At 55.0% G+C, this 14,244-nt stretch overlaps 1 protein-coding gene across 2 annotated transcripts in view; it reads right to left on the minus strand.

Moving 5' to 3' along the window:
- Positions 1–12,345, minus strand: part of lcp2a (lymphocyte cytosolic protein 2a) — a 36,865-nt gene extending 24,520 nt beyond the window's left edge. The window contains exons 1-3 of one of the 2 annotated variants that reach the window (XM_028813201.2): positions 11,925–12,345; positions 3,490–3,552; positions 1,896–1,942 (exon numbers count right to left, since the gene is read on the minus strand). In XM_028813201.2, the coding sequence (XP_028669034.2) occupies positions 1,896–1,942; positions 3,490–3,552; positions 11,925–12,002 (188 nt within the window). In that variant the 5' untranslated portion in view covers positions 12,003–12,345. The remainder of the gene's footprint in view (positions 1–1,895; positions 1,943–3,489; positions 3,553–11,924) is intronic. The other variant, XM_028813199.2, reaches the window with a different exon arrangement.
- Positions 12,346–14,244: the final 1,899 nt, after the last annotated feature.

A 14,244-nucleotide genomic window follows, 5' to 3' on the forward strand; every position in this document is an offset into this window, starting at 1 on the left:
CCTCTTTATATGGCGCCTTTCATTTCAGTTTTTGACGTCGGTTACTGCTCTGTACGTATTTCCCTTCCTGTCTCCCTCTGTCTGTCATTTCTGTCTGCCAGTCTGCCCTCATATATAGCGCCTTTCATGCCTACCTACCTGCTGTCTGCCCTGCAGCTTTTATCTTTTACTTGCCATCCTCAATCCCTTTTAAGGTCCAAGTTGGCCCCTGCAGGCCTCACTACACTTTCTCCCTGTGCAACACCCTCATCCCCTCACCTTCTGTGCCCAGTGAGGAGCTGGCACCCTGACCGTGACCATCCATTTTCAAGCTCGGGGGGCTCACACCCATATGTGTCACCTTTTACTTTTTTCCACTGAGTTATACATTGTGCTGTTTGTGCCAGCTGATGATGGGGCACATGGCCCAGTGACGTGGGCACCTTATGGTGCTGCCCAGGTGTCTTTCTTGTATTTATTTTTTGTGTGTGTTTTTAGCTCCTGACTGCCAGGCACTGACTCAGACCTGCCGGCCCCCCTTTTGCCCTCCTTGCCCACTGTGTGATCTGAATAAAGAGCCAGAAGGATTTGTGACATTGACAGGGTCCATGTGACCTGCCTGTGACGTCACATCGCCCTGCCACAAGCACACCGGATGTGTCGCAAGTTTCCATTTCAAGTTTTGCTCCTTGCATAATAGCAGATGGCACGGGCACGCAGCTTTCAATCGAGGTGAACATCAAAAGTGAAGTCAGCCGTTTATGGCAGACTAAAAAAAAAACCCTCCGACGACGCCAACGCGCCTCACGTGACAGTCGGGCAGAGACCACAGTGCCCAACACGTTCGACAAACACTGAAGGTCAAGTGAGCCACAACCAAAAGGACTTGTGCCAGGCTGCTGTGGGTAATGGGCACTGCAGCCTCCCTTTGAGTGTTTATTAGCCACAGTGCCATCCAACAGGCCAGGCTGTGGGCATCTTGGCGACACTCCAGCACAGCCAGGCCAAGCCTGGTGTTCCAGCATTGCAGTGCTGCCCTCTCGTCTCTGCATGGCATTGGGGTACACAGTCCACAGCAAATGGCACTACCAGGGTACAGCTGTAAAGCCCAGGCACAAGTATTGGACCCTCACAGGGACTCCCTGCATGGGGACACAGATGACAGCCACGAGACCAGAGAGCGGTGGGCTAGCAGTGCCCATATATCTGCCCTCCTTGTGCATCTGATGTACGTGGCCTGCGCCACCTAGGGGTCCTGGGCATGCATAGACTGGTTTGGCAACTGGTTTTGAGGGGCACACATGACGGTCCTGGAGGGTCCAGTCTTAGTTGATGGGGCAGGAACTGGGCAGTAAGACACCCTGGGGGAGTCTGAACACCTCAACAAATGACAACTGTCTGCTGAATCTAAATCTTCAACGAGTGTGAGGGGGGCTTTAGGACCAGAAAATGTGAGGTGGGCACGTGGACAAAGACAAAAGTGAGCGGGCGTGTCACACAGCATCACTTATGTAGACTGGAGGACACTAAATGGCACAGAATGGGCACAATGTGGTTGGTCTGGGTGTTGGCAGATTGGCTACCCATGCAGGTTCATCTCTGCCCAGCAGGGGGCGACCCTGGCAGTCATGTGACCAGTCTTAAAGATGAGAGGTGAGCGGTGGGACGTGTAGGAGGATCTGCTTCTTGGGGCAAGGGGGACACTTACCCCCTCGTCTGAATGCCAACAAGATTTCAGAGGCCAATAAGACCCTCTGGGGCATGCTGGGGGGGGGGGGGGGGCACTGGAGATGCAGGTGAATGACTGACACTAAATCATGACACCCCATGCAGTGGGGTGGCCAATGTGACCCTCATTTTGAGGAGTCATTGGGAGCGTTGACCCCTCGGTGTCCCACCCGCCCTGGTCTACTCACGGGGCGTGCGTCTTGGGGAACTTCTGCAGGTCGTTCTCGGAGAGCTCCTGGAATGAAAGAAGAAGAGGACGATGGTGAGGTGATGAAGGACAAAGCAACACCACGTGGGGGTCAAGGCAGTGACCCTTCTGCTCGTGTACCCTCTGCCGGCCGGGGCCGTGGACTGATGTCCCATCCAGGCTGTGGTCCAGGTGCCCCTCGTGCCATCCCTGCCTTTTCCTTTGGTTTATTACACCCCATGTGACCGCAGCACACGTGCTAAGGCCATCTTGTCCTCAAGTCCAGCGTTGAGGAGGTCACTAAATGGCTTTCTGGTCACTTGAGACTCGACGAGAATCTCGGAAAGTCAAACTTAAGTCCCAAGTGCCCGTCTGTCTCGACTTTGTCAAGATCACACCTTGAACCCGGGACCTTTTGCTTCCCTGTCTGACTTCCATGTATGGTGCCACTCAAGGCTGGGCATCCAAGAAAGTAAGCAGGTGGCACTTGCTACATCTCCTCCCTAATCGGTGGTCCTGAATGTCGGCCAGCCTGCAGCTCCACCGGACCGTCCAGTCCAGAAGTTCAGAGCAGCTGCTGTCACAGGACACTCTGTGGTGGCCTCCTTGATGTCCCAAAGCCGCACAAAGCTCACTTGGTGACTCCGTGGTGGCCTTGTCAAGCCCCGCCCCTTTCCCACTATTGCTGTGCTGGTTTGCCACCGAGGCGGCGTCTCGCCTGGCATTTGCTATGTGACAGTGTATGGCGCCTTTCCACAGTAAACATGCCAGGTCGCTTTACAGTTCTGGGAGAGACGCCTCCATACGTTTACAGTGTGAGCGCTAAGAGGTGACATGACTCAGTCGTGGTGACACTGAGTTCAGAGGGACACAGAGGCATGTCACAATATAGCGCCTCTTCAAAGTCACTTCCATGTTGGGAATACTGAGAGGTGGTCAGAGTCGTGTCACTATATAGCGCCTTTTGAGAGTGTGCTCCGTATGCACGCTGCCAACCCTGGGGGTGACGACGTCACTCTGTCGGGGTCACATTCTGACTTGGCTGTTAGGCTTTGTGACGCTATATAGTGTGATGCTCATTTGTTTCCTCGTGTGGACAGTCTGAAGTCACTCGCTGTCACATGCTCGGAGGGTGCTGTTGTCACTGTATATATAGTGCCTCTCCACAGCAGCACGCTGCACTGCACTTCCTTTCTTGCTTTTGTAATCCTGGTGGCCAAAATGACTCACTCAGTGCCACGTGGCCATTAAGGGTGGCACAACTGACGTCTCTCTGCCAGGAGGTGGTGCTGCCAGGACTCTTTGTAGCACACGCAATAAGTAAACAGGAAGACAGATGGATGTGGATATGCTGATAACGGCTCCCGTCACCTCGGGTCCCTGTTGAATGCTGGCATAGCATGTCAAGTGGTGTGGTGTGGTGCGGTGCGGTGCCCCCCCCCCGCCCCAACGACACGCGAGGAGCTCCGAGTGGTCCTGTCACTGATTGAGGCCCACTTCATCCTAGTTTGCGGCCGATGGCAGCCAGACGCTGGGTGCTCTGACCGAGTCTAATGGCAGGACGGTGACTCAGTGCCCTTTGGCAGACTACTTACCAGGAAGCGGTGCCCGTTGATGTTGTGCTTCTTGACGACCTTGTCGCAGTCTTTCAGGTTCATCTGCAAAAAGAAGAAATGGAGACTCATCAGGGCTGCACATCGAAACTCAAATACGACTAAAGAGACAAAACGCCCACCCTTGCCACGCTGCCCGTGCAGCAGCCCTCCCACCACGTGGAGCTCATCTCGTGCAGTATACCAAGTCGTGGAAGGAGACCAGGAGGAGCTGAGATGCCAGTTCAAGAATGGCTGTCCTGGCAGCAGTAATGGATGGCATGCTCAGCTCCTGTTGTGTTCTGTTTGGATGCCCACCTGAACAGTCTAAACAAGTGGCTCCAGTGATGTCCTGAGGAAGCCCACACAACTCGGAGGAACGGCGACCCACCGTCGAGGCCGAGTTCAATGGAGCAGCCTTGGAATTGAGAGGCCGGAGTAAAACAGTGACGTGGAGGTGTGGCATGGGGCGTGGCCTGCCTGCAGCCAATCACAGCGGTGCTACCCACGGGCTCTGTACAACTTTGGGCTACCACAGGCCTCGTTTGGCTCCCGTGCTTTGGGCACCAGTAGAGTCAAACTGCAGAAGGCGAGTGCTCTGCACCATTGAGGAGCCAATCAGATGTCTGGTGGGCTTTGGTGCTGCACGCCAGTGATGTTACGCGATGTGCCCAGTCATCTTGCGGGCACATCTCATCTAACAGTTCAGGGTTGTGGGAGGAGTTATCTGATGACTGGCGAGTGGGCGTGCCTCATAGTGGGCGTGTCATGTAGCGCTGTGGGTTTACTTAAACTATGTGATACAAATGTGTAATCTGATTGGCTCTTCAATGAAGATCCTCCCAAGGCTCCGGTGGTCTGCAGCCGGACCCCTCTGGCTTTGGGACGTCAGCTCACTTGGGGGTGCCCTTGTTTCACTGACATTAATGTGTGGAAGGACAAGAAGCGAGGGGTTGGTGACAAATGTCTGCTGAAAATGCACAGCTGGGCGCCAACCGTGTGGTGACAGACTCAGCCAGTGACCACAGGGTAGTCACGCCCAGGGGGCTTTTGTCAATGTGTCAGCATCACCTGGGGAACTTTGTATGACAGACTGGCATTATTCAAGTTCTGGCTTAAAACGCTCAAAATCGGCTTCTTCTTGACGGGGCCCGTTCTGACAATCGGGGCTGGCAGTGTGGCACACTGGGTAAGGCTTTGGACCTCAGACACCACTATGTGACAGCAAGCAAGTCACGCCACCTGCCTATGCTCCAGTTGTAAAAAGTGCCACCAACTGTAGCTCAAACATTGTCAGTCACCTCAGATAAAACAATGGGTCACAAGCCAAGTGACATCCTAGAGGTGCCATCTAAATACCCAAGCTCAAACAAAGAGCCAAACTCAACAACTGGCGGCCTTTATGGTAGTCAACCAAAAAAGGTGGTCCTGTGCCCACCCAAGACCCCAATGGCAAGACTTTGGGCTCCCCCTGTCAAGCTCTCCACGCTCCACCCGGTCGTAACATCTGCTCTCTGGAGACCCCGTGGCTGGAGAAGCCCCTCTTACTTGCAAGGGCAACGGGTGCAGGACTGGAGTGGCAGAAAACTGTCCTGTATTGGACTTGGACGAGGGGGCCGCAGGTCCAGACCCCGCTAACAAAAGCAAGTGCACGAGCGAGCCACAAGTTCACCCTGCTAACAAAGGGAGTCGACCGATCCCTGGATGTCCCAGCGGGCGTCACTTGGTGCCAAATGAGGACACTGTGTGACAGACCTCCAAGATAAAGCTGAAGGTGCCTGAGGTGAGGAAAGAGGGGACCCTCTGAGCAAAGACAGGATGTCCCTTACATTCATCTGGCATCCTGGGGTGGGCATCTTACTCAGTTGTTTTCCAGTTATTTACTGCCGTTGCCCAAAGGTGGCACCAATAGTCAGTTAACGGATTGAGCGACGCTGCCCAGTCGGCTCTTCTCCGCACACTCCGCCCGCACATTCTCGCCTAACCTTCCAGTTTCCCCGGAGCCCATTTTGGGAGCCCGATTCCCAGCCGACCTCACAAAGTCCTCGAAGAGTTCACTGATCTACCGTCGGCAGATGTTTGTGCCCAGAGGGCCCCGTTTGTTAGTGCAGGTCACCCTGTTGGACTCAGAACTGCCTGGCATATAGAGGGCTGGCACCAGTGACTGGACTCTTTGAAAGGTGCTATAAAATGGTGTTAATGGTTTTCAGGACTTTATGGAAGGGAGGGCCACAGGGGCAGAGTCTGACCCAGGAACCCACCCTGGACGGGCCCATACCTGCACTCAGGTGGGGCCACTCAACAATCAAATGTCTTGTGAGGGTGACAGCTGTGCCACTGTGCCCTGCCGGTTGGAGTTAAGATTCCCGGCCCCTATCCAGACGTGTGTGGGACTTCCCTGCAGAAACCAACGAGGCCATCTTCCCTTTGAGAGCAGACGTTCAGAGTGAAAAGTGGAAAAGTTACAAAAGAAAATGGGGGGCCTGAAATCTGGGGGTCACACAGGGGTCCGAATGAGGATAACAGCACAATAAAACAACAGGGAATTATCCACAAAGGGGCCATTAAAACGCCAAAGGGTAGACTGAGCGACCCGTCACCCCGCGTCTTCTGCAGCCACTTCTCTACGCTGAACGTCCCCTCAAGGCGCTTTACGTTTTTACACATTGGGCGCTGTCCGGGCAGGGCAAATGACTCGTCTGGTGCCAGTCATGTTCTGCACGGCCTACTGCTATGCCACCCTGTTTTCTCCTCTGCCTTGCCCTGTAGGACTTTCTTCAATTAAAATATCCAGGGTGATGGTGGCACGCTGGCACACTGTACAGTCTCACTCGGCAGTAATGACCTCATTCTAGCGGCACACCATTTGCCATCTGCTGGAGGAGATTTCATTTTCCTCGCCCGCTCCCTTAGTCATTTTCTTCCATTATTAAATGCTGCTGTGTGCCCCCCTGTGCACCAAGTCCCATTAAGTCCCTCCACTAAGGCGCTCTCACTGATCTGCACAAAGCAATAAAGAGGCGACAAGGCGGGAGCCGCCAACTCAATGGTGGCACACTGGCGCTTCTGCCATCTTAAAACCCTCTTAATGCCTGCAGTGCTTTTCTGGAGATGTGCCCAGGCCTGCTACCCAAGTTTATAATGTGTGAAGTAAAAGCTGCAGGCAGCTTTCAGAATCTCAGTCACAGGATACGTGTTACCAAAGACGAGTGACATGTGACCCCTGCCACCAAACGCAAGTCCGGGAAATCAGGGATAAGATGGCCAGGACTGTGTGAGCCCTGGAAAAGGTGCATGGGGGTACATTTGATTTGTATAGCGCCTTTACCAGGCTCAAAGCACGCTTACCCCATGAGCGTCCAGACTCAGACCTGGGCAACAACACAAATGAGAGGACACCTCGTCTGTGGCCTCAGCGATGACAAAGTCAGAGAAGGTACTTGTCAGCCCCCCGCCACCCGTGGGCTTAAAGCAGACCATCCATACAGCCACTTATACAGGACAGGGTCACAGGGAAGCTGGCGCCTGTCACAGCGAACACCATCAGGTGCGAGGGAGGCAGGAAGAACACCTGGGCAGGTGAACACACACACCACCTGACCGCACCGGCGTGTCTCTGGGACTTGAACCCTGGTCTCCCTGATGTGGGGCAGCAGTGCTACCCCTGTGCTAACGAGTACAGAGCACCACTGGCAGCATTCTCAGCACTGAGCTAAGTGGGCACAGTGGCGCCCCCTAGAGGTCACTATTGATGAGCACGCGCTCCTCTCTCCGTAACAAAGGCAGTCTTGGCAAGTCACTATAAAGACCTCCAAACCGTGCGCCACACCGCTTGTTCCTAACGGAGAGAATCACAGTTCCAGGAGTGTGTCGTTTTTACACGTCGTGTGGGTGAAGTGACGAGCTGCTCGATGGAGCTGGCAGACAATTGGATGCCAAACGCTGTCCGCCATTTTGGTGGAAGTTTCAAGCCGTTTGTCCCCGCGTGGGTTTGTTTCATTTTCGTGATGTAATTGGCTGCAGCTGAGAAGACGCATTGCACGCTTTCTGACATCCATCCATCCATCCATTCTTCTAACCAGAGCAGGGAACAAGCATTGGGGGCAAGGCAGAGACCACCCTGACTGCGTAAGAGCCTTGGACCCTAACGCTGAATATGCTTACACGACCACAGCAGATGAGCCCAGCCGTGTTACCTGTGGACACCCTGTGTGACTCCACTGCGCTCAGGTGACTTTCTGGTCGGGGGGTGTGCTGGAGGGTCTTAATAGTGCAGCTTGTACGAGCCCACTGCCGGCGGCTCAGCTTTTGGGTTTTGTACGTGAAAGCCAGCGCCACGTCACACGAGCGCCTCAAGCCAGGGTCGCCTGTCCCTCTAGCACAGAGCGCAAGGCAGGACCCCCGCCCTGGAGCCCCTCATTCTGTGTCGCCACACGTGACCCTGTGGCCAGCCTGCCCCTCACCTGCCCTCGGCTTGGCTTCACTTTGTGTCCCGGAAAGAGAGAAAAACCAAACCGAAAGGCTGTTCACGATAAAGAGCCCAAATGGTCTCCAGCGCGCTAGGACTCGTTCGTCACCTGTCGCAGCTCTTCACGCCCCCCCGTTGTCGTGCTGACTTTTGCTTCTTTTTTTTTTTTTTGACATTTCGAGTTGAACTCCGCTTTTCGGGGACTCAGCCGGGTCACAGTCGTGACGGACAGGCGATCAGCCAATCAGCATTATGGGCGGCATGTGCGGAGGGCGCATGTGCGCCGCGGAGGCTTGTGGGGCGGGCGGGAGCAGAGCGCCGCGCTGAGGTGATCGGCTGTGTTTGCCTTCGTGGAAGTGCGGTGGAGGTGCGCGGCGCCCTGCCGTGTCCGCGTGTCCCATGCCAGCGTGCGGTTGCTGTAGAAAAGGCGACATAAACGCGACAGTGTCGAGGAGCGAGTGTGGACACCGCCTGATATGGCGTTTAGTTTAAAGCGGGCAGCGGACCCCCAAACCCCCCCTCCCTGCCCCGTTTCAAGATCCTTGGCCCCCACTAAAGGATCTATTGGAAGGTAAACACGCCATTCTTCTGTAAAGAATAAGTGATTGGACATTTGTCACTTAAACTTGTTTGCCTGACGTCGTCATCCAAGGTGACATTTGAGATGCAGTTGGTGACATTTTGGTTTGGTTTTTTTCCAGTGACAGCGCAAGCAGGTGAAGTGACTTGCTTAGTGTCACACGCTGTCAGCCCAGAATGTGACCTCTCCGTCCCCAGGCCTTCACCGGTGTGCCACTTTAAACACACTTCATTTTCTTCTCTTCTGGATTTTTCCAGCTGTCTGCTTCTTCTTCATCTTCACCTGGCAGGACTGGCACATGACGATGACCCGGTGGGCCCCCGGTGGCTCAGCCTCACAAATATAAAAAGGAATCAACAGAGAAGAGTGGCGCCCGTGTTCATCGTAGCTCCCGTTTTGAAACTCAACAACACAAATGCAACAAAGTGCCGCTGACATGTCGGCCTACAGAAGCCGGAAGGTTCCCTTCACTCACACGGGGGGCAGCCGTCTGGTGATGGAGGGGGCGCCATTTGTGATGCTCGCTGTCCAGCCGTTTTGTATTCCTGTGAGTCTGATTAGCGGACTCCGTGTTTAGTGACGTGTGACGTTTGCACTTGCATTTGAGCCGAGGACTCGTCACGGTGGTCTGTGCCCGCGCTGCCCACAAGTAAACTGACCTGAATTGACTGCGAGGCTTTCTTGGCACATCACTGAGTGGAAATCATTTGAAAGCAATTTCGGCTGACTGACTAAAACGGCGCTCTGCCCTCATCCACTCGGACCACCGGGACCCGTAAACCATCGGGGTAAAAGTTCTACAGCTTCACCACACGAGTGGCATCATTCAGGAAGGGGCTGGTGGTCTTTAGAAGTGGCACTGTGACCGGCCAGCGAGTGTTACTAATGGCACTGTTACATGAGGAGTGAATTTGTGCCCGGACCACCCCTGACCCCCCACAAGGGGCACATGATGGCTGTTCAGTTTGTATCTCAGCGTCGGTGCCCCCGGTCAGAACTCGCCATCATCCCCCATTACTTTGGGTGACGTGAGCCCCACTCTTCTTATTCAGTGAAGAAAACCTCGAGATGTTTGTTTTCAGACCGGAGTCTTCCTCATTAGCAGGCTGACTGACTGTTTGTAAAAATGTGATAAAGACATCGTCACGGGTCACCAAGGCGTCACCCAAAGTAAAATGTGCCAGTCACAGATGGTGAACCTGAACTATTGGAAGAACAGCTGGCGGGTTTGGCGGAGGATGGGGACCTGAGGGCACACACCTCTGGGCATCTCGCTCGCCCCTCAGATCGCACGACGAGGAGAGCCAAGTGGAAAGAAAGTCGGTAATGGAGGGGCAGCCCATGGCGTCGAACACTCGCTGCTGTGAGGGCAGGAGGGGCACCTGAGGAGCCGCAGGTTCTCCTTAGACAGCCAACACCACCTCAGCTAGTATTGGGCGGAGGGGCACTGCCAGTCATGCCCATTGGCTTCTTTTCTCTGTCTGTCTGTCCCTATCAGCAGGCCGGGCGAGGAAGTGTGTGGTTCAGGGTGTACAGAAGCCCCCATTTTAATAACTGGCACCCCAAAGCTGGCCGTGTCGTTCTGTGCACTTTTCATTTTGATAGCGGTGGGCCTGAGTGGGACGTAGAGAGTCGTGCCGGCGTCTTGTCAACTTTACAGTGACAAGAAGTGACACAGTGACATCTGGAAAGTGTACTTGATGACAATTCAAGGGGCTGTAACCCACTTTGAAGTGCCACCCAGTGGGCGCTGCTGCCACTCCTAGGTGGGCACACTGTCACACCCACTTGGCAGAGCACACTTATCTGTTTTATGTCATGCGTCACGTGAGTGGGCACAGACTTTGTATGAACAGTGAAATCCTCACATGACTGTCATGGAGGGCATCATGGAGGGCATCCTAAAGCTAAAGGCTGACAAGACAGTGGTGTGTAGGGAGGGAGGATTAAAGGGAGTTAGGTAAATAAACAGAACCTGGGGTGCCCGCACCCTGCCACGTGCCCCCATCATCTGTCAGTCGCCGTTCAGCTTGCCGAGTCTTCTGCCATCATGTCGAGAATCAGAAGACGCCCATTAGAATTCTGGGACCATCTGAGCAGTGGGCCTTCTGGTGGACCGAGGGTACAACTGAGTACTTGGCTGATGGCTACGCTGGCCCACCAAGTCATGCAGATGGCAGAACAAGTTGGGCTTAAGAGCTGTGGAACTGAACAGAGCAGCAGGATTGTGGGATACGCGCCCTACACTGACCCTCCTGGCCATGTTATATAGCGCCTTTCATAACCAAAACCACCCAGGAGCAGCCCAGTCAGATTTCACAGCAAAGCCCACCTGGAAGTCGCTTCAGCCGTGAGGTACCCCGGTGACATGTTGGGTGTCATCTTAGATAAAGACATCAATAAGAAGAAGAAGCAGGCAGAGGTGGTGAGCCACTCCAGAGGGCACGGCTGGCATTTGAACCCCACTGCGCTGCCCAACCTGCCCGCCCCCAATTTAGGGGGATTGCAGACCATCTTGTGTTTCCACCTTGACGTGTGGCCGATGGTCGGTGACACAGCTCAATGTGGCCGAATGATTTCTGCTTCTGCCTTCGACGATGGCACCTCCTAAGCCACTGTGGACCCGCTGCCCAGTGCCAGGCCAGTCACTGCGTTTGTTTTTAGGTTTGCCACAGGGGTCCCATTTCAGAGTTCCGCCCTGATTTGTCTGCTCGGCCTAACTTGGCATCAGCCATCAGTCGCGAGACTTCAGGACGGCCTGCTGCCCAAATCGCCCAGGGGCACCAAAGTCACCGTCCTCACATCCTTGTGCTGCTGAGGTTTCAATCCGTCGGCCCATCTTGGTGTCTGCAGAGAGCCACAGAGTCCCCTTCAGCTGCGTGTCCGACATGAACACGGGGAGAAGCAAAGGGGTGGCCAGGACTGTCATGGTGGGCAGCCAACTCGCCCGGGGGCACACACAACCAGTTGGTTTAATTTGGTGCCCACGCGCCATTTCAGAGCTCCTCACTGCCATGGTGTGCCCTCTTAAAGGCACTGTATCAGGTGCCCTTCAGCCTGGTGCCCCAGTTACGCCCGCATCACGGCCCACCGATGGATGGCTTGTGCCTCAATGGGTGGACAGGCATCCATCTTTAATGTCTCTCTGCGTCTTTGTCGTCCGACTTTGCCTTCGACCGGAAACAACAAAGTCGCCCTCTCCACCGAGTGCGCCAACGCACAACACAACGCACCACGGTGGCAGCTTTCAGCACAGACCCGCTAGTCGGCCTTTCAATTTTCAAACGTTCACATCCATGAGAGCGGCGCGCCCAGCTTTCCTGTGGAGATGTGAGAGGATTGTAGGCCGAGTGCCACTCCGCCGCCCGCCCTGCGCGACGCCCCACTCACCGACTTCAGGTAGTCCGCCAGCTGGCTTGGCCCCCACTGTGTGACCTCAGATCTGCTCGGGACGTGGCTGAAGTTCATGGTGACAATGCGAGTGCGTCCTTGTCCTCTGGTCCTGCCTCGCCAAGTCACTCGCTCATGCCGCTCGGCGCGAGAAGCCCAAAGAAAATGGCTCCCTGGCGTCGAGCACCACCCCGGCTGCTGCTGCTGCTTTATAGCTGCATGGAGGAAGTGTGTAGGCCGGCCACCATGCCACGGGCACCGGGCCTTTTTCAGCAAAACTTGATTTCCTGTTGCACGTGAAGGCGTCGAGCGGGTCAGCGCCGCAGTCTTCAAATCCAGAAGACGGACCCTCGATCCAAGGCTGGAGAGAAAGAAGTGGGCTTCGAAGAAATGAGCCTTTCACTTCCTCCACCGCTTCCTGTGCACGTCTGTGGTCGAGAAGAAGGGAAGTCGCGCGTCGCAGCCAGGCTGGGCCTGCAGAGTGCATCAGGCAGACAGGGGGGGCGCTGTTCAGACTGGCGGGGGGGGGGTCCTGTACTGCTGCCTGGCACAATCATGGGCACACTGAGGCTTACGGGGCCCTTACTGTCAGCGGGCAGAGTGCGGCAAAGCCCTAACATCATGGGCTAAGGGCTCAATGTAGGTAAGGCGCTATATAGCAGGTAAACGGGGGGCGGGCAGAGGGGCCGTCTCAATGCACTACATAATGAAAAGATAGGAAAGGCGCCATATAATAGACTGGTAGAGAGGGTGCCAGGATGGATTAAACAGGGAGAGGAGGCGAGGGGCAGGAAAAGGGCATGAAGTGGTCAGTAAATCAAAATAGAAAAGTGCCATTTATTATTATTAGTGGAGTCCTGTGAAATGTCAGCACTGGCAGGTAGGTGAGGTGCTGTGTGGTGGGTAGAGGGGGGCACAAGGTGACATTAGTGACTGAGAGAAATGACGCTCTGTAGGAGGTAGCTAGGTAGATGTGAAAGGCGCTATATATTAGAGCAACAGTAATGGAGGGGTCCTAATTGTCCTGAACGCACAGTCCAGTGACACTGTCACATGTCCCCACTGTCCGGCACCACCATTGGTGAGTCTCACTCAGGTGCCACTTTTCATAACACAAAGACTGAGAAGATGGCATGGAGGGCCTGCTGCCTGCTCGTGTGTCTTGGGGTCCATGGCAAAACACACATGGGGGTCCGTGGGATCACCCCACCATGTCCCGTGTCTCGTTTTGAGCTCTCAACAGTCGGTAACCTGACCTGGTGGATGGCGGGCACGCGGCCCAAGATTCTCCTGCCCAATTCACAACAGGCGACTGGCAGATGACACCACCGGTGACACCCGCTTTGAGTCAGTGCCACCACTGGACATGCAGATGAAGGTCTTTGTCCTCTGCCGTGACTCCGAGTCTCATGAGGCACACGCCGTGCACAATGGCAGCAGTGGACCCCCATGGACGTCTCCATTTTAACACACCGCCTGTTTTGATGACACAGCAGAGGCCGAGTGCCCACCATAAGCGGTAACGCCGCTCTAGAAGGTTCTTCCCCTTCGCGTTTCCCGCTTGCTCCTTCTGCTTTTTCTGCTTCTATTTATTTCTTTCCAGTTCTGCCCTTTGACTTGCTGGGCTTTTCTTTTTTGCCCCCTCAGACTGTCATTTGCTTGGTGCTCCGAGTGCCTGGCGCTGTTGTCCCCAAGAAGCTGCCATCCACTTGTCCTTCATGTCGTCTTGAGGCCTTTTTGTTCGTTTGCTGTCATGCAAACTTCTGAACCCAAGGGTCTCCTCAGAGCAGCGACGGGAGTGACACGAGAAACGGCGATCTGTGCAGAGGAAGCATCTGGTGCCAGTGCCAGTGGTCCGGTATGGAGGACCGAGGACAGGGACCAGTCAGGACGGCCACCGGCTTACTAAGGCTGCACGGGTCCTGCCTGCCCCCCCCTCCTGTTCTGCGTGTGATGCCCTGTGACCCTGTGCCATAGCACGATGTGATGCAGACACAGAGGGTGGGCACCTCTGCTGGGCACTGTGAGCCGCCCTCACGTGTAGCACTCGCCATAGTCATGGGGAGCCAAATTCACTCAACACTCTGCAGTGCCAGGAGAAACGGTCTGCCTGTCCACTTCCTAAGGTCACAGGGAGCCCACCCCAGAAGGCAGCGGGCACAAGGCGCCATGTAGTGAACGCATAGACACACACCAGGGTTCAGTTTAGCATCGCCAGTCCAGTAAGCTGCATGTCCAGCGACTGTGGCAGCCCCCAGGACTTGACCCCAGGTGGTCTTGTTGTGAAGCGGAAGTGGAAGGCGTAAATGAAGGCGATGAC

Source organism: Erpetoichthys calabaricus, chromosome 11 (assembly GCF_900747795.2).
Source record: "Erpetoichthys calabaricus chromosome 11, fErpCal1.3, whole genome shotgun sequence".
Classification (NCBI taxonomy): domain Eukaryota; kingdom Metazoa; phylum Chordata; class Cladistia; order Polypteriformes; family Polypteridae; genus Erpetoichthys; species Erpetoichthys calabaricus.